Consider the following 26,842-nt stretch of genomic DNA (forward strand, 5'->3'; position numbering starts at 1 on the left):
GCTTTAACAGTAAAAAAATCTGCAGAATGCACAATTCCGTTAAAAAAGATTGAGATACTCTAATAGAGCAGTCAGAATCTCTAATAGAACAGTCACTGAATATTATTTACTCTAATAAAGCAGTCATATTAAAGTCAAATACTCTAATTCAGCAACCATCTAAAGAATTCAAGACTATTTGAAGCTTAAACATCAATGAAAATAGTCTGATACAGCAATAAACTGGCATTATTAGCCAATTGTGGTGGCATAATTTTGGGAATAATGGGCAATTCTCAAAAGCATAATAGGTGATTTTTTGAGCACTGCTCAAAAGCATAATGCTCAATTTTTGGAGCATAATAGCCTCATGCCTAAGCACACTAGACTAGTTAATTATCTGCTCAAAGTGCACCTTTGTGTTACAATTGTAAGCATGCCAAGATTCAAGCTTCAAGACTTGTTGAAAACATTTGTTACTTGGATTCCTAGGCTTGGATTTGCTTTCAGGTTATTTTCTGCATAATTTTAACCTTCTTTACAGCACTAATAGTAAGTTCTTAGTTTCTAGGGCACTTGATTTTAGTAAGCATTAGCCTAAATTTTAAATATTCTTTAAAATCACCTTAAGAATGCAAGACCATGCATACGTAACATATCTTTTTCTTTGGGATGCTGTACTGTATATAGCTACTCTGACAAATCCATATCAAGACACACGGCAGTGTGTCATGCGGCCCATAAAGCCGGCACGCCACACCGTGAGTATATTAACAGGAAGAAAGAAAATGTGATTTTCACACCTTTGTAGCCCTATGATCCCTAATCCGATTGGAATCAAATTTGCTACAGACGTACCAGCTAAGCAGAGGAGGCCACATTCCAACTTTGAAGAAAATCACTCCTGCCATTTCCGAGATACAAGCGGCCAAAGTTAGAGTTTTTTATTCGTTTTTCTTCTACTTTTCACACACTTTACAAAATCTGCCATAAAATGCAAACGCGTACTCTGATCAAGCTGAAATTTGATATACCAAGTTTGGTAGGAATCAGATGAATATTCATGGAGTTATGACCGATTATTTGCATAAAATAAGGTCGAAGGTCTGTCATGCCCACAGGGTAAACCCCTTGAAGGAATGAGCTGAAAATTGCTATGTAGATGGAGTAACTATCGTAGGAGTACCTTTTTGTGGTTTGAAGGGAATCCAGTTAAAGGCCATCGAGATATGACACAAAACCCAACCTGTGTCACAATTATGCAATCGATTTTTATGAATTAAAAAACTATTAGTTTTCACGCCTACCAGGCAAACTGCTTAGAGCAATTGGCTAAAAATTGGTGTTTAGCTGGAGTAAGTATCATAGAAAGTCCTTGTAGTAATACAGAAGAATCGGATTACAAACCACTGAGTTACTTTATGATTTGAAAGCCAACTACGTAACAGTCACCCTAATAGAGCATTCAGCTACATTTATAACTTACTCCATTATGGATTTATATTATATTGCAAGTTATTCTGTAGGGAGCTAAGCTACAAACAGTTAATCTTATAGACAATTCAGCTACAAGCAAGTCACCCTGTAGAGAGTTCAGCTACAAATATATCACTGTAGAGATTCAGACCAGTACAAGTCACACTGAAGAGAGTTCAGCTACAACAAATCACTCTGTAGAGAATTCAGCTACAAATAAGTAACTGTGTAGAGAGTTCAGCTACAAAGAAACTACCCAGTAGAGAGTTCATCTATATAAACAAGTTAGCTACCCTATAGAGTTCAGCTACAAACAAGTTACTTTATACAATGTTCAGCTACAAGTAAGTCACTCTGTAGATAGTTCAGCTACAAACAAGTCACTCTGTAGTACAAACAAATCACCGTGTAGAGAGTTCAGCAACCAATCAAAAAAAAAACCACCCTGTAAAGAGTTCAGCTATACAAACAAGTTATAACTCTATAGAGAGATCAGCTAGAAACAAGAGAGAGCTCAGCTACAAACTTAACAGATCACACTGTAGAGAGATCAGCTAGAAAAAGTCACCCTGTAGAGAGATCAGCTAGAAACAAGTCATCCAGTAGAAAGATCAGCTAGAAGACATCACCTTGTAGAGAGTTCAGCTACAAATAAATCACCCTGTAGATAGTTCAGCTGCAAACAAATCACCCTGTAGAGAAATCAGCTAGAAGAAGTCACCTTGTAGAGAGTTCAGTTACAAAGAAACCGCCATGTAGAGAGTTCAGCTGCAAACAAATCACCCTGTAGAGAGTTCAGAACAGATCACCCTGTAGAGAGTTCAGCTAGAAACAATTCACCCTGTAGAGAGATCAGCTATGAACAAATCACCCTGTAGGGAGTTCAGTTAGAAACAAGTCATCCTGTAGAGAGACCAGCTAGAAGAAGTCGCTTTGTATGTAGAGATTTCAGCTACAAAATATCACCCTGTAGAGAGATCAGCTAGAAGATGTTTCCTCGTAGAGAGTTCAGCTGCAAAGAAACTATCATGTAGAGAGTTCAACTGCAATCAAATCACCCTGTAGAGAGTTCAGCTAGAAGAAGTCACCTTGTAGAGAGTTTGGCTACAAAAAAACCACTATGTAGAGAGTTCAATCACCCAGTATAGAGTTCAGCTACGAACAGATCACCCTGTAGAGAGTTCAGCTAGAAACATGTCACCCTGTAGAGAGATCAGCTACAAAGAAACCATCCTGTAGAGAGTTCAGCTACAAACAAGTCACCCTATAGAGAGATCAGCTAGAAACAAATCATCTTGTAGAGTGTTCAGCTATGAATGAATCACCCCATAGAGAGTTCAGCTACAAACAAATCACACCGTAGAGAGTTCAACTACAAACAGATAACCCTATAGAGAGTTCAGCTAGAAACAAGTCACCCTGTAGAGGGAATCCTGTAGAGAGCTCAACTACACGCAAATCATCCTGTAGATAGTTCAGCTAAAGTACAAGGACTGTAGAAATGTAAGCTCAATTACAAGTCACCCTCTAGAATGTTCAGCTGTTACTGTTGCCCTGTAAAGAGTTCAGCTAAGCTTAAAATCACCCTGTAGAAAGTTACAAGTCACCCTGTAGAGAGTTCAGCTAAGTTTAAAGTCACCCTGTAGATAGTTTAGTTACATTACGTGTGAGAGAGTTCACCTAATTTTAAAGTCACCCTGTAGAAAGTTCAGCTATGTATATTGCAGATCACTCTGTACAGAGTTCAGCTATGGTACAAGTCACCCTGTAGAAAAATCAGCTGCACTACAATCATCCTGTACAAAGTTTACCTATGCTATAATCAAATCTCTCTGTAGACAGTCCAATTTCAGCAAAGAGTCATTTTAGAGAGGTCATGATCAGATACTTAACTAGTGGCCTTGTGAGTTGCTCAACTACTTAGTAAGCTATATAATGTAGTTATTGTTTAATTGTATTTTAAATATATACTTTATGAACATCCAATGCACATGGCAGTGTACAGCAATCTCCATGTGCACGCTGTTGCCTGTAGTAAAAGAATATAAGACGTATGCAGTAAAAACAAAGCCCATATGCAATTACAATAATAAGTGATATCTAATGCAAAAAAACCAAGCTGTAAAAAAGGAGTGCACCCCCCAAAAATCCAGGGTAAAAAAGATGTGAAATTCAAAGTAGCGGCCAGGAAATGGCTATGGTGGTACATTAGGCAATATAAAGTGAATTTATGAAAGTTTAGTGAAACTTGGGGAAAGTAACACAATTCACCTGAATTGTCATTGTTTAATTTTTGCCAATAACCTACCATCATAGCCATTTATTAGCTGCCACCTTGGATTTCACATCTTTTTCACCCTAGCTTTATGGAGCCACACTCTTTTTCTACAGTTTGGCTATTTTTGATTAGATAGCTATTTTGTGTATGCCTGAGTCTTTTTTGTAGCATAATTTTGGGTCATTTTGCAAGCATTTATTACTTCTTCCAATGTAGGAGTTACAACTACGTCTGAATCAGTTGTTGACTGAAAAGGAGGAGGATGTAACTGAGTCATTACATAGTCCCCAGCAAGGTACATTTACTCCATATACTCTACAATTGTACACTTCACTACACATATGGTACATTTATTCATTATGTAGAGACCACATTCAGCTGAGCTCTAGGGACTGGGAACTCTGTTGTTCTTCCATGTAATCTTTTCACCCCCAACTCACAATAATGTACAACCATACGTACATTGCATGACTGTAAAGTCTGTACAACATGCAGAACAGCAATAGGTACAGCCTTTATATATGTGTATAAAAACCACAAACTATAAAACAATTTAACCAAAATAGGATGTGACTCAGCACATCACTGAGTTACACAAGTCAAAAGGTGCATGATGAAGTGTTCAAAGTGACTTTAGATAACATTCCCCTCAGTAAATCATCACTGGGTAATGAAAGTTGCTTGCAGTATTTTTCCTGGATTTACCTCAGGCGACCTTCAGTTGCCTTTCCTCTTAGACTCTCCCTTTCCCTCCAGCCTGTCTTCTAGCTTCCAACTTGCATCAGCAGTGTACCTGGTAGGGACAGATGGATCTGATCAAGCGGTGTTGGCCTTCTACTGTCCTACCAATTCTTAGTAGATAAATTTCAAAATCCTCACAGACGTCTCTGCTGTAAAGCTTAAATGCAACTAAACGTTTACTTGTGAGCAATTTACTTACACTTTTGAGTGGTTTACTTAAATTCTTTAGTGATTTGCTCACACTCTAGTATTTCACTCATGATTGGCATTCTCACAGGAGTGCTTTAGTTGGCTTGAGATTGTTAGGGCATGGCACTTTTACTTTACAAGATGATTACACGAAATACCTAGGGAAAAGAAGGGTAGTGATGGAAATGAGTGATTACATATGAGAGATAGATTATAAAGAAAGGAAACGTATTGTTTGAAGGTTTTCATTCCCATAATTAGTTGGGAACAGTGCTCAAGTGGAAATCTCAGTAAATCTGGTGTGTGGCAACTTGTACAGTTACTTCATAGATACACCAAGGACGTTGGAAAAGGAAGTTTAAAGGAACACAGATCTTTTTAGGTGTCTACTCCAGATGCACACTATGTACACATGTGATTCCATCATCAGTGTGTTGGCAAAGGTCCTGAATGATTTAGGTCTGAGTAATGTCTTCTAGGATATTTAAGAAGTTGTAAATGGTAGATATATGTATCACTTAAAACTGGCCACTCTGCTGGCATGGCTGGATAAGTTTGCATCACTAACACTAGTGCACAAATCAGTGTCATCCTCCACCCCTGGCTAGGGTGGGACAATACAGGGATTGATACCTTCTAGTGTCAAACTCTCAAGTATTATGGCACTGTACCCTGTACATCCCCACTATGAGGAAGAATTGTTATATCCCTACTTGAGCACAGTAGGAATATAACACTTCTTATTGTTTTACTGTGATTTAATATCGTGCACTACCCCAGCTTGTTTCGGTACTTTTATCAATGTGCTATGGTCCCTATTCTAGTTGAAAATTCCAATGTTTTGTGTCCTTGCTTGTTAACTTTCTTTGTAAACAATTATTATAATTAATGAACCCACAAATACCGCATCTGAAATAGTACCACGCACCCCAGCTATATCGTCTTAGACTCTATTAATTTAGGCTCTTTTGGGTGGGTAATAAATCTCATATACTCCACCTTGTTTTCTAATATACGTACTTCACACCTTCAGGCATGATATAATATATGTTCAAAACTAGGTTTATTCAATGAGTATGCATTGTTCACGTGCAGTGATGTAATGAGGGTGCTTATTTTGTCATGTGAGCATCTGCAGTTGCCGTGGCACTACTGAGTATTATCGCAAGAAAACCAGCCTCTTTGCCAAGCCTACAGCAGGACGAGGTAAATATTCTTAGTGTAATATAAAATAGAGTTTAAAGCAGTTATATAGGCACAATGTGGAAACTATGGAATTTCTAAACCCTCAGGGCCTTAGTAGTGTCCTCGCTGTGCTCGTACACTACAGCCTGGGTCTTCGGGTTTATAAATTCCATAGACTCCGCATTGTGCCCGTATTACTATTATTTAAAAGTGAAGTATCTATTGCGCTTCGTTGTCAGCTATGTTCAACCTGTTACACAGCTTTTAAAATCAAGAACTGTTCAAAACACAATTCTGCAATCCACGCATACTGATAAAAGGGGTAGTATTCCCTGTTATATCAATTATTGTCTGAAAAGTGAACTATCCATTATGTTTCATTGTCGGCTATGTTCAACCCGTTACACAGTAGTAGGAATGAAGAACAGTTCGAAAAGCACCTCTACAATCAAAATAGCCGGTATGAAAAATACGAACAATTTTCATTACGAAGGGAAGCCATCATGTGCTACCACCAAATTAACACTTTTCACTGTCACCAAAGATGAATGGGACACAAAGAAGGACACTGGTAAGTCCATGAAGAATGTGTTGTATGTACTTCGGTATGCCAAAAGGAACCTCTCAGGCTGAAGCGACGTTGAACAGTGAAAAATATCAAACCCATAGCCTTACCCGTAATCGAGTTATGCTTCTCTGAAGGAATCAGGCAGTCAGTTAGTAGAAAATAAATTGTTTTAAAATTCCATACTTGTTGAAAGCATTTCAGGTCAATCTGAAGGCTTGTTGTTTGGGCTTAGTTTTACCTAACCAATACTGTCGTCAGGGAAAATTGAGGCTGGTTTTTGAGCGATGCTATTCGTGGGCCACATCTACTCCTTTGTGCTCCCCTACTATACAGCACTGTCGTACTGTATGATGCTGAGATCAAGCTAGCCCTGAAACTTAAGATATGTACAAAGTGACATATTTATGCTGTAATAGTTCTATTGCAGAAGAGATAGAAATAGCTCTCAGGCTTTACATTGCTCCTTAGCAAAGGTTTTAGAACATATTCAACAGAAATATAATACGTGTTTGAAGAATAATCGAATATTTAGTTGTTCTGCTCACAACTATTTGAACACTATTCAGATCAGTACTAATTGGTACTAGCCTTGAGCACAACTGATACATAGAGGATTTGGTCAGCAGATCCACTTCACCTAAGGTAGCTGGGAAGCTACAAACAACACTGAACCATTGATATGTGAGACTGAGCCCTCTGAAATATGATTTCCAAATGGCTCAGGTCATGCAAAGATTGCATGCTATTTGGAATTACATGAAGGTGAAGTTGAGCTTATAACAATGGTCCCACCCACCAATTACCATTCTGGGTTCACTTTCAATGATTAAAGTCTGACCATGTGGTGGGGGTGAGTAGTTTCTATGCATGCACAACCTGTTTCCTGTGTGCATTATGAAGAATTGTACTACCAACAAGCTATAATGTACTGGTTCCCAACACACCAACTGGTAATACGATAATGACATTAGTCCCTACCATGGGGCTTTTGATGGCAGCAGTTTGCCGTGAACCAAGAATTAATAAGAATATCTATTCTTTATTGTTTTACTGTGATTTAATATCACAAGTGTAAGGAAAAATTAAGTCCGATTAGGGATCATAAAAAGAAAAAGTAGGGAAACAAGGGAGGTTGCCTACACCTGCAGATATACTAGCAAACATTTAATCCCTAATTCAGTCTGTACCCAAGACCAAGCTTTAGATGTTCACTAGTATATCTGCAGGTGTAGGCGACCTCTCTTGTGTTTCGCTACTTTTTTTCTATGATCCCTAATCAAACTTAAAATTCCTAATTTTACATTACACTTGTTTCTTTACTTTTTTGTAACATTACTATGACTGGTGAACCCACGCATACCGCATCAAAAGAAAGGATTAATGTTTTCGTCTGAACGCATGTCCCAGATATCAAATACTGTTTTGAAAGTGCAGTAACCATTATGCTTTGCTTTCAGCTATGTTCAGCCCATTACACAGCGCTATAAATGAAAAACAGTAGAAGAAGTGCCTCTGCAATCGATCCATTCACCACGAAAATATGACTTTTCATGCGACCCAACTATCAATTACTTTCTTGAAAGTGCAGCAGTCATTACACATTGCTTTCAGCTATGCTCAGTCAGTTGCACAACATTGCAAATGAAGAACAATGTTAGAATCGTCTCTGCAATCAATCCAGTCACCACGGAAAATACGGAACAATTCCCGTTTTTACAAATGCACTGCAGGGAAGCCATGCATCATGCTGCCATGCATCATGCTACCATGAATCAACACCTTGGGCTGTCAGCAAAAGGAAATGGGACACAAAGGAGGACAAAGGTGGGTCCATGATACATGCATTGTATGTACTGCGGTATGCCAAATGGCACGCCTCCGGATGAAGCGATGTGGAACAGTGAAAAAATCAAGCCCATAGCCTTAGCCATTATCGAGTTACACTTGCCTGAAGGAATCAGGCGGGCAGGCGGGCAGGCAGGCAGGCAGGTACCGTATGATGCACTACTCCAACTTGTTTCAGTACTTTTTATTGATGTGTTATATTGTCTCTACTCTAGTTGAAAATTCCAATTTTTGTGTACTGTACAAAATAGTAACAAATAATTGAATAATGTGTTAACAAATCGAATAGTGTAATACCAGCTGAATAGTCAAATAATTGAATAATACTTTGTGACCGAATCTGTGAAAACCTAATACAATCGCGCAAATTTTGAATTCCTGTTTAGTAAGTATTTATAATTTACTTATCCCAGTGTACCCTCTGGAAAAGTTTCAGCCTCATATGCCAATACCTTTCGGAGTTACAGACCTACAAAGTAGCAACAACAGAAAAATCAAATTGTACAACAAGTATAGGGAAAATATATCACAGGCTCTTACAAAAACGGTTGTAAGTTGCCAACGGATTGAGGTATGGAGCTGAAATTTTCACCATCGTATTCACCATGACTAGGGAAATCAATTACTAGGGTACATTTGTCCTTTACTTGCCAAATGTCCTTCACTGCATACAAGGGAAAAATTAATGAGAAAAATTGATCGCATATGATTGCTTCGATGTGACATAAACAAGTGCTCAGAACTTGACAAATGTATATCCTTGGGTCTACTGCAATGACACAAAACTTTCCCAACTCCTCTTGAGCAGGTGAATAAGATTATATCCAAGTTTTTATTGCTAGTCTCTTCCTTCATTAGGAAAGAGGCGTTTTAAAAAAATTATGAATTTTTTCAATATTATGAAAGGATTTCACCCATTGTATTCAATGCTTCATACTGTAAATTTAGGCCTGCGCGATTATGTTGGGTTTTCGCAGATCCAGTCACATTTCAGCACTAGTACCAATCTTCCAAAAATCATTTAATGGATGGCACATCTGAGGACAGAGTCTGAGCTGTGCAGAGACAAGCACAGGGGTGCCTGGTCTGTACAGGAAAAAACCATGCACATTAACTTCTTAGAGTTGCTAGCAGCTATACTTGCAGTGACAACCTTCCTGCAGGTTGCCTCAGGGATCTCCATACTCCTCCAGTTGGAAAATGCCACAGCAGTGGCTTACATCACCAACATGGGGAGCATATAGTGTCAAGCCAGCTGATAGAACAGGCCAATGAACTGTGGATGTGGGTCCAGACATGTAGATAGCTCTGTTAGCCCATCACCATTCCAAGTGTGTCCAACACCAAACAGACATAGAACCCTGAACAGTCTGGGGCTGGTCAGTCTGGATGCTCTCTCCACACATTCTTTGGGCCATTAAGGAAACTTTTAGGCCATTGGATGTGGACCTGTTGCCTCCAGACTGGCACGCCAGTTACCGCACTTCTTCAGTTTGAGACCAGAACTTCCGGCATAGAGGATGCATTCCAGCAGGACTTAGGGCCACTAAAGGGGACCCGCCATATGCAAGGTGCAGCAACGAATTTGAAGTGATCAGGTTTACATTTTGAGTGTCTGCACTGTAGAATAGGACAAAGTGTACAGAACACACAGTGAATCTGGCAGTACATTTAATCAGAAAACAAAACAGCAGCAGCATCCATTACAGGAGGTAACATTAAAATATCTGACTGCACCATTAGAGTATCTTGATCTTGACAAAAGTGGTCAGGCTGAAACCTGATCAACTGGACCAGTGGCACCGTCCCTACCACCTTAGTGCTTGATAGCAGTATTCTGAGCCAAGCAAGACACCAGCAAGCTCAAGTAATGGATGGGTCAGACCTGGTGCCCAGTACTTTTAGAGATATTGTGGGACTTCCCCAGGTATATTGTGTCAGCGCCAGACCTAATTCAGAGGCCAACAGGCTCTCTGATAGAGGTAGTTTCTGTATTTGCCACGTGGCCTGTCACTGGGAAATTTTCTCTGGTAGCTTCCTTTCAGAAGATGCTACTAAGCTTCTGCTAACATCATGGAGAGTCACATTTATCTGATTGTATGATTCACACTTCAGAACGTGGGCTGTTTCGTGTGCTGAATTGGGTTGCAATCCTGAGTCAGGATCCGCCTCTGATTTAGGAAATGTTCTGCCAGAACCACATAGACAAGGCTACCAGTTAAGTTCACTGAATCCCTTTTGGTCTGCTATTTCCTCTGTTCATGAGTCATGACCAGGTAGATGGCATTTCGTTGAGAAATCATCCCATAATTATCCAGATGTTTAAAGTAAGTGTTTAATGCCATTTGCCATGTTATGCAGCCACCTGGAATGGTACAGACTGTCTGGCACTACCTAGAGTTCATTGGGCCATCTGAAAGTACTATCTCTCAAGTTTCTTACCTTCAAGCCAACAAAGCTAATAGATTTGGCTTCCTTGCAGCTAGGGGTATTCCATTCTATCTAGAGAGATGTTTCTCCACCAGGACTGTTCTTTCTAGGGAAGCTTGTGAAAGGGATAGGAGAGCCTTGTATTTCTGATTGTTGCCTATAGGGCTGCTTGTAAATCTCTCTGTAAGTATTGGTAGAACAGTTGGGCTGGAGGAGTCACTTAATTGCTACACTGAGCTTCCCCAGAAAGTGAGATAGAAGGCATTGGTTCAAGGCGAGCTGACAAAGAGGATATGTTGAAAAAGGGATGTGGGTGGGGATGAGAAACAAGTAATGAAGGCCTTAGTGTGCAAAGCACATGATGACATGCAGTGGTCTGGGGGCATGACCCTTCAGGAAATTGATTATTAGGTTGACTGCTCTATTAGGGGATACTACAAAATTGGATTTTATAGCGCGCTTTCTGCTAAATAAATACCATCCAGAAAATGACCTTCTGAAATTGAATTGGAGGCTGGGTTTATCAGTTAATTAGAATAGCCGCTATCACTGAATGACTGTTTTCCTGAGTATACGTAGGGTTGGGAGGTATTTAGGTATTAGTAGTTAATGAAGGTATTTTTCAGATACCGAAGTGGTTTTCTAAAAATACCGAATACCGAATTTGATGTAGTAATTACTTTTTGGTGGTTTAGTGGTGACCATACGTACATGAAGTCAAGCCCCATTCAACCATGTTTACGCTGTGGACAAGCACAGAGCTACATGAGTGCATGTTAAAGTATTCACAATGGTTTTTACTTTTTGGGATACTTCAAAACTTACTTTGTAGTACAATATTATTGTTGTTTCATTTGTTTCTTTTAAAACAATGTGAATATAAGTGCAAATCCATGTTTAAAAGGTATTTAGTGATACCGAGGTATTTTCCCTAATACCGTACCATTCTTCAAAAATGCAATACCGCCCATCTCTAAGTATATGTTGTATTAAGTGTGATTGTTCTATTAGAGTGTCTTGAATTCTCAATCTTGATGCTTGTGGTGGCTACAATTGCTGATGCCTGGTCCAGCCCTGGGTTCTCCCTACACTCCAGTGTGTAGCTACCACAAACACACAACAATGAATAAATCCTGGTTTGTGTTTGTTACAAAAAATTCGTGTAGAAATTAATTAATGCAGAGAGAAATGCAAGTAACCATGAAACTTTTCCACTCAGCTGACAAGTACTAACTCATACAAAGTACTAAACTACTTTACACATGTATATTTCTTGGCAATTGATGTAGAACAGCTCACCAACATGTTATATTCCAATGTATTGGAATCATACACTACGATAGTAGTGTGTAGTAGGGACCACAAAGGAGTAGGCGTGGCCACAAAATAACATCAGCCAAAATCCAGCATCAATTTTCCCTGATGACGATGAGGCAGTATTGGTTAGGTAAAACTAAGCCCAAACAAGCTTGCAGATCGACCTGAAACACTTTCAACAATTGCTACAAAAATTTAAAAAAATATTTATTTAATGGAATTTTCTACTGACTGACTGCCTCACTCATTGACTGACTGCCTGACTGACTGATGCCTTCAGACAAGCGTAACTCAATAATGGCTAAGGTACAGGCTTGATTTTTTCACTCTTCAACATCACTTCGGCCTGAGAGGTACCTTTTGGCATACCAAAGTATGTACAGTACAATGCATTCTTCATTGACTTATCAGTGTCCTCCTTTGTGTCCCAGTCATCTTTGCTTACAGCAAAAAGTGTCAATTTGGTGGTATCACGTGATGGCTTCCCTTTGTAACGGAAATTGTCCATATTTTTCATAGTGGTTACTTAGATTGCAAAGGTGCTTTTCGAACAGTTTTTGATTCGTATTGCTGTGTAACGGGTTGAACATAGCTGACAACGAAGCATAATGGATACCTTACTTTTCAGACAATATAGCTGGGGCACACGGCACCATTTCAGATGCGGTATGTATGGGTTCATTAATCATAATAATATTATTTACAAAAAAGGTAACAAACAAGTACACAAAATATTTGGAATTTTCAACTAGAGTAGGGACCATAGCACATCGATAAAAAGTACTGAAACAAACTGGAGTAGTGCACAATATTAAATCAATAAGAAATGTTATATTCCTACTGTGCTCAGGATAATGGTATTGCACAGTAGGGATATAACACTTCTTATTGTTTTACTATGATTTAATATCATGCACTACTCCAGCTTGTTTCAGTACTTTTTATCAATGTGTTACAGGGGCGGATCCAGGGGGTTCAAAGTAGGGCTGAGCGATATTATCATTGTAACGATATATCGTGATATTTTGAAAGTATCGATATTGTGATATTTTGTTATTAACTATTATGATACCATGCCTGTACATTATTGTCATTAAAAATCCATTTGTTATGCAGTACTAGGCTAATAATCCTTGTAAGTCATAATCTGGTTACCCCAGCAGAGAGGTGTGAACACCATAACATAACCTCAAAGCATGTGTTACAATAACTGTTACTGTAAACAAGGGTGATAGTGGCTAGTTTGATGCTTAAAAGACTCCCTGCAGGAATACTGAGCAATACACTATGTAGCACCAGCTATGATTGACTTATTTGTAAGGATTGTGAACTATTCAGTATCGTGAATAGTGGCTTTAGTATTGATCGTGATACTAAAATGGCAGTATCGTTCAGCCCTAGTTCAAAGGGTTCCATGGAACCCCCCTTTTGAAAGAGCCTCTTTTACTCGAGATACTCTAATAGAGCAGTTAAGATCGAGATACTCTAATAGAGCATTCATAGTATTCTTAAGAGGAACAGTGTACCAGGCTATATGTGTGGAGTTATAAATGTGACCCAGTCTGAGGAAACCGGTCTTATCGCCCATGTCAGCAGATTCGATTTTTCACCCAGGACACACAGCTACATGAATAAACTATCTAATTCCACACTTAAAATCAGCCAGACTTGAGTGGTCTGGTTTTGCTGGCTGCTTTTCCCGAGCCCAGTGGCGATCCGTACGTGTGGTGCGGGGCCTTAATGGAGCTCTGGTCAGCCTGGGAATGACTGTATGTGGCTGTACAGCTCTGTGGAGTTGAATAAGTACCTCTGCTGTAAATTTCCTTTCATTTTAGCCAGTTTTGAGACTTCAATGGCTCAAAACTTGGCCAAATTCATCCCTCAGCCTTCCTTTTCAATTTTTGAACACCATCTTGCCCGCTTTGGCCCCCGCCTCCCACCCAATTTGCAGCTCGCCTGATACAGTCAACCTCGGTTTAAAAACTATCTAAAATGGCGGGAAACTTAGTTGTTGTCTACTTGTACAGTGGACGCTCTGGAAGGTAAGGAATCGGTGTAAAACGTGTGAAAATTTGGTACACATAACTTCAACCATTGGCGAGCTACAACACACTAAATACTTAAAACCGGCATTTCTCGATACTTTTAAATAGGTGATAAGCCCGGTTTTGTCAGACTGGGTCACAAATAAGGAAAGATAGTTGGTGAGGGTATCTATGGTGTAGGTGATGACCTCTTTTTTGGTTTTTGACTTACAACTAGGCTGAAGTTGCAATTCCAGAGTGGAACCCCCCTTTTAAAAACTCTGGATCCGCCTCTATGCTATGATCCCTACTCTAGTTGCAAATTTCAAATTTTTGTATTGTACTTGTAATATTATTTGTAACTCATGCATACTCATAAACGGAAGCCCTACTATTGAGCATCGATGGAAAGCTATGCTAAGGGAGGATAGGTAAAAAAGGTACAGTACAGCTCACGGGTAACGTCGCATGTACACACATGACGTGCGCTCGAGTGACCCGTGTGGATGCAGCAAGGCTACAGTAATGCTCCACGATAGCTAACTCTACTCGAGAGCGTCACGCAAGACCAGATAACAGGTCTCACCTATGGTCTTGGGAGGCGGCACTGGCTCAGTTCCGCCAGCTGTGAAGTCTCCTATTGCAATGCCTGCATTGTAGCTACCGAATACTTGGTAACTTAGCTACTGACTTGACCTTGACTCTGTCACGGACTACAGTCAGTGCTGTAGCTAGCAGTATAGCTACCGTAAACCTAGATGGACTGGTCGCCAAGTAATGCCACAGAATCCCAGTTAGTGCATTTTTCTAATTCATATTTTCTTTATCTAGATAGTTAAAGGAATGGTCAACCGAAGTTTCAACTCTAGAAGCCAAGAAATTTCGAAGTTACAGTGCTACGAAGTGCTAACAGCAAAAAATCGATTTGTACAGTGACAATAAACTACAGGCGTTTAACAAAACGATCATAACATACGGATGCAGTCCTCTACCAAGATGAAACTTTTACCATCGACTTCTCCATGAACACGCAAATCCATTGCTGGGTAAGTTTTGTCTTCCAGACCTTTCCTACGTCCACGGGGGACCGGCGAAGGCGAACGAACATGAGAAAAAGCGATAGTGAACCACTCATACAACGCAAGGCAGACTAACACTGATATCTTCTGTCTCCTTGAGAGTACTGACACAAAACAAAAATTTTGGAACTCCTCTTGCTTTTGGGATCACGGTGCTACCAAGGGTTTTGGTGTTATCACTTTCTTTCATTTTGAAACAAGCGCTTTAGAATTTACGGATTTTTTTTCGTTTTCGTAAATATTCCACCCATTGCGTTCTGCGGGCCCAGCATGTGTTTATTACATTCTACTGTATAATTAGCTAGCTAGGCTTGCACGAACATAATTATGGAACCGATCACAAATATTTATGTGATTTAAGTGTTGTATGAAGTTACTAAACTCAGTAGCGAGTGTTCTCATGTGTGGCGAGTTTCTCGCGCGGCTAGTGCATATCCACGCGATATTCCACAGGCATTGTATAGTACATTGCAAAAGAATGATCCCGCGAGAATATGCGAGCATCACTCGCATGTGTATACTCGCGATGTTACCTTTGAGCTGTACTGTATGACAATATCAATATGCCAAAGTTTTCTTCTTAAGTGAATTCGAAGTATTTCTGTGAAAGACTTAGGATTGTAGCTAGTTTTCTGTTATGCTTGACTCAATGCATCAGGCAAGCAGTACAAAATCCCATTAGATAATTTTTTTTGAAATTTGCAGTAAATTTGATGAAAACATTTTTCATGAGGCACTTTCAGGCTTGATTTTATGCACCAGTACTGTCATGTTGGTGTGAGAAGAAATCGAGGTAGCTTTTGAGTGATATTTTATGTGGGGCCTTGCCCACTCCTTCATCATCCGTACTATACAATACCATCGTACTGTATGATATAACTAATCTAATCAAAAACAGCCAAACTGTAAAAAAAGGGTGCGGCCTCCAAAAAAGCCAGGGTGAAAAAAGATGTGAAATCAAAGGTGACAGCCAAGAATGGCTGTGATGGTAGGATAATGGCAAAAATTTTAATAATGACAATTCAGGTGAATTTGTGTTGCCTCTACCAAGTTTCACTAGGATTCGGCACCAAACTCGCCTGAATTATTGTTATTAAAATTTTTGCCATTAACCTACTACCATCACAGCTATTTCTTGGTCGCCACCTTTGATTTCACATCTTTTTTCACCCTGGTTTTTTTGGAGGCTGCACCCTTTTTTTACAGCTTGGCTGTTTTTGATTAGATATCAATTCTTTTTGTAATTTCATACCTAAAGCCAGCCTATGGCCAGCTTTAGGTATGTCTTTTAAGGTTACGGTATAGTCACGGGCAATCATTCAAAATTATGAATGTCTCGATACTTTTTGAGAAACCCATAAAACCAGTTTAGCAGCGTGAAAAGTTTTAAATGAAGGTGAAACCCTTCATATTTATTGTTTTTATGTAGCTACAGTGTAGTGTGAGGCAGGTGGAATACTACAATTTGTTGTAACACATCGCTCAGCTCCAGCTGTCACTACCATGTTTTTCCGCCGCCATATACAGCAAAAGCTGTAGGCTCTATTGGTATTTCTGGGGCATAGTGATACTGTATATTAAATTTATTAGGTCCTGTGGAAGCGTTTTTGGCGTGTTTCTTCCCAGTGACTCAGATACAAGCCTTCAAAGAGCTTGTTTCACTCGAAAAAAACTACTATATGTCCAATAAAACGTCTATACAACCAGTAACTTAAAAAATCACTTCCACAGGACCAAGATATTTTAGTTGTGTGTTGAAATTATAAGGGTTCAGTGATCTGTTAGTCTGGTTTTTGGTAGCGCGTTTTTATAAAACATCGCTCAATTGTGGACCACACACCCAAGAACAGTCGTTGTTCTGTAGTAAAAACAAACAAGCACAATTAGTTGTATTGCTAACACAACACAATTGTTGAATTATTTATCCCTGCTTGGTTTAAAGCAGGTTTTGTAATTTGTTCCGCCCACGCATTTAAAACTATTCCATAACCTTAACTTGTCCTTTTCTTTACCACAGAGAGAAGATTATTACATATGAAGAAGAAGATTTTAATGATATGTTTAGCTACATGTACATTTAGGTAATAATTTACGAACAGTATTGTGTTGATTGATCATTAAAATAAGTCATACAGGTTGAACTGGTCACAGCTGAACGCTCTACAGGGAAATGTGTATGCAGTTGTACAGGGAGCCTCACAATGTAACTGTACTCTTTGACTACATGGTGAATGATTTGTAGTTGAACTCACCACATGGTGGCTTATTTCTAGCTGAAACACTCTACAAAATGTAGCTGGATTCTCTCTTGTTTCCAGCTGATCTCTCTACAGGGTGGCTTGTTTCTAGCTGATCTCTCTACGTGGTGATTTGTTTCTAGCCAATCTCTACAGGGTGAATTGTTTCTAGCTGATCTTTCTACAGGGTGACTTGTTTCCAACTAAACTCTCTATAGGGTGACTTGTTTCTAGCTGATCTCTGTACAGGGTGACTTATTTCTAGCTACACTCTCTACAGGGTGACTTGAAATGTAGTTGAACTCCCTACTGGGTGACTTGATCAAGCTGATCTCTCTACAGGGTGATTTGTTTCTGGCTGATCTCTCTACAGGATGATTTCTTTCTAGGTGATCTCTCTACAGGGCTGCTTGTTTCTACTGAGCTCTCTACAGGGTGACTTGAAAAATACTTGAACTCTTGCAGGTAACAGGGTAACTTGCCTAACTGATCTCTCTACAGGGGGATTTGATTCTAACTGAATACTGTGCAGGGTGATTTATTTCTAGCTGTTCTTTCTACTGACTGATTTGTTCATAGCTGGACTCTCCATGGGGTGGCTTGAAAAGTAGTTGGGCTTTTACAGGGTGACTTGATCACGCTGATCTCTCTACAGGGTGCCTTGTTTCCAGCTGATCTCTTTATAGATAATTGTCTATATAGCTGATTTCTCTATAATAATATTTGTTTCTAGCTGATCTGACTTATTTCTAGCTGAAACTCCCAGGGAAGAGCCTATGAAAATGGAAATTTCATGTAATTTTCATGGACACTGCCTATAAAAAACTGACAACTCATGGACACTGCCTATGAAAATTTGACATGTCATGGCCACTGCAACCATGAAATTTTCTTGTGTCATGGAATAATTTGTCGGTAATATGAAATTACCATGAAATCTCCACTTTTCATGAGTTTTCATGACATGGATATTGCCATGAAATATCAATGAAATGACTTCCATGGCACTTTATGGGGATTATTTTACTATTCATGGATAATCCTAGGTGTTTTATGGCACTGTTCTCTGGTAGTGCTACATGGTGACTTCATTCTATCTGATCTCTCTACAGGGTGACTTGTTTCTAACTAATCTTTCAACAAAGTGATATTTTTCAAGCTGATCTTTCTACAGGGTGATTGTTTCTAGCTGCAGGGTAACCTGTTTCTAAATGAATGTTCTACAGGGTGATTTGTTTCAATCTGATCTTTGTACAGGTGATTTTTTCTGGCTGATTTCTCTACAGTGTGACTTCATGCTGGCTGAACTCTCCACAGGGTGACTTGTTTCTGCCAGATCTCTCTACAGGGTGATTTTTTTTCAAACTGATCTTTCTACAGGGTGATTTGAAATGTAGCTTATCTCTTTACAAGGTTAATTGTTTCTAGCTTTTCTCTCTACAGAGTGAATTCGAATGTAGTTGAACCCTTTGCAGGATAACTTGCTTCTAGCTGATCTCTCTACTCAGAGAGTTTGTGGCTGAACTCTCTGCAGGGTTGCTTATTTCTAGCTGAATCACTCTACAAAATGTAGCTGAATTCTCTCTAGGTGGTTTGTTTCTAGCTGATCTCTCTATAGGTGACTCGTTTCCAACTGAACTGTCTACAAGGTGACTTATTTCTAGCTGATGTCTCTACAGGATGATTTGTTTCTAGCTGATCTCTCTACAGGGTGATTTGTTTCAAGCTGATCTCTTTACAGGGTGATTTGAAATGTAACTTATCTCTTTACAAGGTTACTTGATCTCTCTACAGGATGACTTCAAATGTATTTGAACTCTTTGCAGGATAACTTGCTTCAAGTCCAGCTGATCTTTCTACTGATAGAGTTTGTTATAACTGAACTCTTCACAGGGTTGCTTATTTCTAGCTGAAACACTCTACGAAATGTAGCTGAATTCTCTATAGGCTGACTTGTTTCTAGCTGATCTCTCTACGGGTGGCTTGTTTCCAGCTGAACTCTCTACAGGTGATATGTTTCTAGCTGATCTCTACAGGGTGAATTGTTTCTAGCTGATCTCTACTGAGCTCTTTACAGGATGACTTGAAACGTAGCTGAACTCTCTACAGAGGGATTTGTTTGTTGATGAACTGTCTTCAGGGTCACTTGTTTAGAGTTGAACTGAACTCTCTCTACAGGGTGACTTGTTTGTAACTGAACTCTCTACAGAATTATTTGTTTTTGATACTAATTGAAAGGTGACTTGATTGTACATAGTTGAACTCCCTATTTGGTGACTTGTTGTTAGCCGAACTCTCTACATGGTGACTTTGTTGTAGCTGAACGTTCTAATAGAGTGACTTATTGCGCAGCTGAATGTTCTATTAGGGTGAGACTGCACTATTAGAGTATCTCGATCGTGCACATGTTACACCTAGTTCACTTTCATAGTGTAGCTCTGTGGATTTTAATCTGATTCCTTGTAAACCACTGAAAGATCGTTCTAAAATGATTTGTCTACCTCTCTACCTGATTTCAGCTGATTCCGTTAACTGGTTCACCTGGTAGGTGTGGCAAGTATCGACCCGGCAAGTATTACTTTTTACAAACAAAACTCGATCATGCACATTTTACATATGGTTGACGTTTTTGTTATAACCCCATGACTGTTAGTGCGATTTCTTTCAAACCACAAAAGGTTTGCACTACGAAGGTTGCTTCATATACACATCGATTTTCAAGTCATTCCTTCAAACTGTTTACCCTGTGGCTGTGACAAACAATTGCTATCGAATTTTTCAAAAATCGCATATAACTTCCACGTTTTTATCTGATAAAACATAAATTGGACTGTAAACATGCTTCATTACGTTCTTACTACTCTCCAAATTTTAGGAAAATTGACTAAAGCATGTGCCAGTTATAGCAATCTTTCTAAGTGTTGCAAAAAGAAGAAGAAAAATACAAAGAAATTAAGATGAACTTTGAAGATGCATATCTCAGTAATGGCTTGGTGGATTCAGCTGAAATTTGAAACTGGAGGTACCCCACCATGAGGGAATTACCACAGCAAAAATGGTTAATTTCCGGTCAGGCGCTATTGAGCTACAGATGCATGAAAACAGCTTTTTCCTGGTTCCTGTAAAATACACACTTGTCTGTCGTGCGCCCGTAGTTAGGGTTTCCAATGTAAAAATTCGACTTCTTCAAAACAATTTGCTAACTGCTGTAACATGTTGGACTAACTCTCATTTGAATACAGCTGCAGTGGCAATAAATTCCATTGCCTTCTTGGGGTAGAAATTGATCGAAATATCTGCAAAATCCGACATTACGAGCCGTAACTCTCAGAAGCCTTGATCCTTTATCACAATACTGGAGTTCAACTTTCCTCTGTGAGTAAACCTTCACCTAAAAGCATTGGTAGTTTGATTGGTGAGGTAGGTTTCCTGTCGCTGTATCATTTGAGCACGATAGTTGCGCTCCAAAAACGGGTTATCGTCTACGGACACCAAACGATTGATAGCCCAAACTTCCTCACGCCACAGTAGTAATCATCTATCGACTAAGAAGTCACATACGAAATATGGTTAAGTTGTGACGTCTCTAACCATCTGGGTGAGCGTGATATAGGGCAAAATTAGCTGGAAATCATGCCTTGACTACATAACTTGCCCACTCAACTGCTTAAAAATAGAAATTTTGACGTAAAACAACTGTATGATCCCTAAAGTACGGCTAGAAGTGAGGTTATCGTTGTCAGGAATCGTAAAATAAATTTAATGGCACTAAGGAAATTACAATTAAGCTCGTGTGATCTCTGCCATCTAAACACTTGATGTCTTATGCAGTGCTACAACAACTGTGATTTTATCCCTCAATACAAATATTACCTGCCCAGTAATAATAAACAAATAACTGTAGGCAGTGTATCATTATTGACCACACCCAAGCCTAGTCACATGAGCCTGATTAAACTAGCGTTTGTAGCTGAATTACAGCTATGATAACTTCGCTATTAGTTATACTTTATGAATCATACAGTTGTTTTACACCAAGATATCTATTTTTAAACAGATGAGTGGACACGTTATGTAGTGAAGGTGTGATTACTGGCAAATTTTGCCCTATATCATGCTCACCCAGATGGATAGAGATGTCACAACTTATGCAGCGACAAGAAACCTACCTCACTAATCAAACTTCCAATGCTTTTAGGTGAACGTTTACTCACAGAAGAAGGTTGAACTCCAGTGTTGCAATAAAGGATCTAGGCTTCTGAGAGTTACAGCTCATAATGTCGGATTTTGCAGATATTTCGATCAATTGCTACCCCAAGAAGGCAATAGAATTCATTGCCATTGCAGCTGTATTCAAGTGAGAGTTAGTCCAACATGTAACAGCAGTTAGCAAATTATTTTGAAGAAGTCGAATTTTTACATTGGAAACCCTACCGTAGTCTACTTGGCCGCACGACACACTATCGTGTGTCTTGATTAAATAGTACATTTATATAACTATTATTGCTTTACATAGGAGGCAATAAAGAAACACCAAGAGAAGAAGAAGCTTCTACCACAGCATCAGCTGAAGAGGATGAAAGTAAGAATCATCAACTAGTGCACAAAGCTATAATACATTTTTAGCCATGCTGGTGTATTAGGGTTAAAGTAGGGTAAAGTAGAAATATTAGAGATTTATTTATTTAACCATTATTGCTGTATATAGGAGACAATGAAGGAACACCAAGAGAAGAAGAAACTTCAACCAAGGCATCAGCTGAAAAGGATGAAAGTAAGAATCATCAACTTGTGCACAAAGCTATAATACATTTTTAGCCATGCTGGTGTATTAGGGTTAAAGTAAGGTAAATTAGATATGTGACCAGATCTGCAAGAATCCCATAATTTATGTTAGCGCAAGTCTAATTTTACAGTAGAATGCAATAAATGCAATGGGTGAAATATTTATGAAATTGTAAAAAGATCCTTAAATTTGTTGAGTGCTTGTTTCACAATGAAGGAAGGTAAATTACAGCAAAAACTATGGTAACATCATGATCCCCGAAGCAAGAGGAGTTCGAAAACCTTTGTTTTGTGTCAACACTGCTAAGGAGAGATAAGATGTGAATATTAGTTTGCCTTACTTTGGATAAGAAGTTTGTCGTAGTTTTTTTTTCTCACATTTTTGTCTTTGCCCAGCTTCTATAAGGAAATGCCTGGCAGACAAAACCTTGCCCAGCAATGGATTTGCCTGTTACTGGAGATTCTGATGGTGTAAGTTGCACCTCGGTAGACATCTTAGTAGATGACTGCATTCAAAAGTTATGAGTGTTTATTTAAGTGCCTGTAGTTTATTTTATGTATTGTCACTGTACAAATCTTTGTAGCAAATCACTTTGTAACACTGTAAGTTCTTGGCTTCTAGTACTGAAACTTCGGTTAACCATCTCTTTGGCTATCTAGATAAAGAAAATGTAATAAGATGGAATTCGAAAAATGTGCTAACATATGGGGTTCTTGCAGATCCAGTCACATATAGAGATCAAGACACACGGTAGTGTGTCGTGCGGCCCAAGAAGCCGGCGCGTAACACCCGTGAGTATATTGGCAGGAAGAACGAAAACACAATTTTTGCACCTCCGTAGCTCTATGCTGCCTTGATGAAACAAGACGATTTATGCTGTGGATACTCCCTCCAACTTCAGCACTCCACATTCCAAATTTTTGCGAAATCGCTCCAAGCGTTCCTGAGATATGTGACTTAAAAATTTGACTTAGTTCTTAGTTTTTTTCTTCTTATTTTTCTTCCTCTTTTCACACACTTACAAAAACTGCTATAAAATGCAAACGCCATATCTGATTGCCTTGAAATTTGGCACACAGAAGGGAGATACAAAGGCGCACCTCGGCACCAACTTTGGCTGGAATATGATAAACAGGCAAAGAGTTATGTGGCATTATTCACAAAAAATAACACCAATATGTTGTCACGCCTACAGGGTAAACCACGTATGGGAAGAAGCTGAAAATCTGTGGGTGAATAGGTTAACTATTGAACCTCAAACCTTTTGTGGTTTGAAAGAAATCGAGCTAAAAACCAGGACGATACAATGAAAAAACCAACAGTGTGTAACAATTATGCAATCGAGATTAGCTAATAAAAAAACGACTGCTTGCCACGCCTACCAGATAAATTGCTTGAGGTAATGCTTTGAAAATCGCTGTACAGATGGAGTAATCATCTTAGAAAGGCTCTTCAATGGTGTACAAGAATCAGACTTAAAGCCACGGAGTTATAACACGAAATCCAACTTGGTGCAGCAAGTGCGAGATCGAGATACTCTAATAGAGCAGTCTTCCTAATAGAGCAGTCACCCTGAAGAGAATTCAAGAGATCAGCTAGAAACAAGTAACCTGTATAGAGATCAGCTACAAACAAATCACCCTGTAGAGAGATCAGCTACAAACAATTCACCCTGTAGAGAGATCAGCTAGAAGAAGTTACCTTGTAGGGAGTTCATGCAACTATGGAAAGAGATAGTTCAGCTAGAAGAAATCACCTTGTAGAGTTCAGCTACAAAGAAACCACTATGTAGAGAGTTCAGCTACAAACTAGTGCCTTTGTAGACATCAGCTAGAAGAAGTTACCTTGTAGAGAGTTCAGCTACAAAGAAACTATTCTGTAAAAAGCTTACTGCAAACAAACCACCTGTACAGAATTCAACTACAAACAAATCACCCTGTAGAAAGATCAGCTAGAAGACGTTACCTTGTAGAGAGTTCAGTTACAAAGAAACCACCATGTAGAGAATTCAGCTACAAACTAGTGACCCTGTAGAGACATCAGCTAGAAGAAGTTACCTTGTAGAGAGTTCAGCTACAAAGAAACCATCATGTAGAGAGATCAGCTACAAACAAATCTCAGCTAGAAGAAGTTACCTTGTAGAGAGTTCAGCTACAAAGAAACCATCATGTAGAGAGTTCAGCTGCAAACAAATCACCTGTAGAGAGTTCAGCTACAAACAAATCTCCCTGTAGAGAGATCAGCTAGAAGAAGTCACCTTGTAGAGAGTTCAGCTACAAACAAATCACCCTGTAGAAAGATCAGCTAGAAGAAGTTACCTTGTAGAGAGTTCAGTTACAAAGAAACCACCATGTAGAGAATCCAGCTACAATCTAGTGACCCTGTAGAGACATCAGCTAGAAGAAGTTACCTTGTAGAGAGTTCAGCTACAAAGAAACCATCATGTAGAGAGATCAGCTACAAACAAATCTCAGCTAGAAGAAGTTACCTTGTAGAGAGTTCAGTTACAAAGAAACCATCATGTAGAGAGTTCAGCTGCAAACAAATCACCTGTAGAGAGTTCAGCTACAAACAAATCACCCTGTAGAGAGCTCAGCTAGAAGAAGTCACCTTGTAGATAGTTCAGCTACAAACAAATTACCCTGTAGAGAGATCAGCTAGAAGAAGTTTCCTTGTAGAGAGTTCAGCTACAAACAAATCACCCTGTAGAAAGATCAGCTAGAAGAAGTTACCTTGTAGAGAGTTCAGTTACAAAGAAACCACCATGTAGAGAATCCAGCTACAATCTAGTGACCCTGTAGAGACATCAACTAGAAGAAGTTACCTTGTAGAGAGTTCAGCTACAAAGAAACCATTCTGTAAAGAGCTCAGCTGCAAACAAATCACCTATACAGAATTCAGCTACAAACAAATCACCCTGTAGAGAGATCAGCTAGAAGAAGTTATCGTGTATATAGTTCAGCTACAAACAAATTACCCTGTAGAGAGATCAGCTAGAAGAAGTTACCTTGTAGATAGTTCAGCTACAAAGAAACCACCATGTAGAGAGTTCAGCTAGAAGAAGTTACCTTGTTGAGAGTTCAGCTACAAAGAAACCATCATGTAGAGAGTTCAGCTGCAAACAAATCACCTATAGAGAGTTCAGCTACAAACACATCTCCCTGTAGAGAGATTAGCTAGGAGAAATTACCTTGTAGAAAGTTCAGCTACAAAGAAACCAACATGTAGAGAGTTCAGCTGCAAAGAAATCGCCCTGTAAAAAAAATCAGCTACAAACAAATCACCCTGTAGTAAGATCAGCTAGAAGAAGTCACCCTGTAGAGAGTTCAGCTAGAAGAAGTTACCTTGTAGAGAGTTCAGCTACAAAGAAACCATCATGTAGAGGGTTCAGCTGCAAACAAATCACCTGTAGAGAGTTCAGCTACAAACAAATCTCCTTGTAGAGAGATCAGCTAGAAGAAATTACCTTGTAGAGAGTTCAGCTACAAAGAAACCAACATGTAGAGAGTTCAGCTGCAAAGAAATCACCCTGTAGAAAATTCAGCCACAAACAAATTGCCCTGTAGAAAGATCATTTAGAAGAAGTTACCTTGTAGAGAGTTCAGCTACAAAGAAACCATTCTGTAAAGAGCTCAGCTGCAAACAAATCACCTGTACAGAATTCAGCTACAAACAAATCACCCTGTAGAGAGCTCAGCTAGAAGAAGTCACCTTGTAGATAGTTCAGCTACAAACAAATTACCCTGTAGAGAGATCAGCTAGAAGAAGTCACCTTGTAGATCGTTCAGCTACAAACAATTCACCCTGTAGGGAGAACAGCTAGAAGAAGTCACCTTGTAGAGTGTTCAGTTACAAAGAAACCACCATGGAGAGTTCTGTAATAAATTATGTATTATATATATAATTTTTACATTTACTGATAAAATCATTAAAGTACATCTGCTTCATCTTTTCTTCTTCCTGTGGTAAAGAAAAAAGATAGGTTAAAAAAGTCCCAAAGCCGGCCATAGTATACAAATACAAAAAGAAATGAAATCTAATCCAAAACAGCCAAGCTGTAAAAAAAAGTGTGCGGCCTTCAAAAAGGCTATGGTGAAAAAAGATGTGAAATCCAAGGTGGCGGCCAAGAAATGGCTGTGATGGTAGGTTAATGGTAAAATTTTTTAATAATGACAATTCAGGTGAATTTTGTGCCAAGACCAAGTGGCACCAAAATTCACCTGAATTGTCATTATTAAAATTTTTACCATTAACCTACCATCACAGCCATTTCTTGGCGGCCACCTTGGATTTCACATCTTTTTTCACCATAGCCTTTTTGAGGGCCGCGCACTTTTTTTACAGCTTGGCTGTTTTGGATTAGATTTATATAACTACAAGTACGTGGAATTTTCAACTAGAGTTGGGACCATAGCACATCGATAAAAAGTACTGAAGCAAGTCCATGATATTAAATCACCGTAAAACAATAAGAAATGTTATATTCCTACTGTGCTCAAAATGCACAGTAGGGATATAACACTTCATATTGTTTTACTGTGATTTAATATCATGGACTACTCCAGTACTTTTTATTGATGTGCTATCGTCCCTACTCTAGTTGAAAATTCCAATTTTTTTCGTGTACTTGTTTGTTAACTTCTTTTTGTAAAAACATCTGCTATGACTGGTGAACCCATGCATGCCACATCTAAAATGGTACCACGTG

The 26,842-nt window shown here is 39.0% G+C and overlaps 1 protein-coding gene across 2 annotated transcripts in view; it reads left to right on the top strand.

Annotated features, from left to right (window-relative positions):
• The window catches only part of LOC136253801 (uncharacterized), a 168,611-nt gene that overhangs the window by 72,416 nt on the left and 69,353 nt on the right, over positions 1–26,842 (top strand). For both annotated transcript variants that reach the window (XM_066046461.1, XM_066046466.1), the window contains exons 6-8: positions 3,950–4,028; positions 21,865–21,930; positions 22,057–22,122. In XM_066046461.1, coding sequence (XP_065902533.1) covers positions 3,950–4,028; positions 21,865–21,930; positions 22,057–22,122 — 211 coding nt within the window. The remainder of the gene's footprint in view (positions 1–3,949; positions 4,029–21,864; positions 21,931–22,056; positions 22,123–26,842) is intronic.

This window comes from Dysidea avara, chromosome 1 (assembly GCF_963678975.1).
Source record: "Dysidea avara chromosome 1, odDysAvar1.4, whole genome shotgun sequence".
NCBI classification, from domain to species: domain Eukaryota; kingdom Metazoa; phylum Porifera; class Demospongiae; order Dictyoceratida; family Dysideidae; genus Dysidea; species Dysidea avara.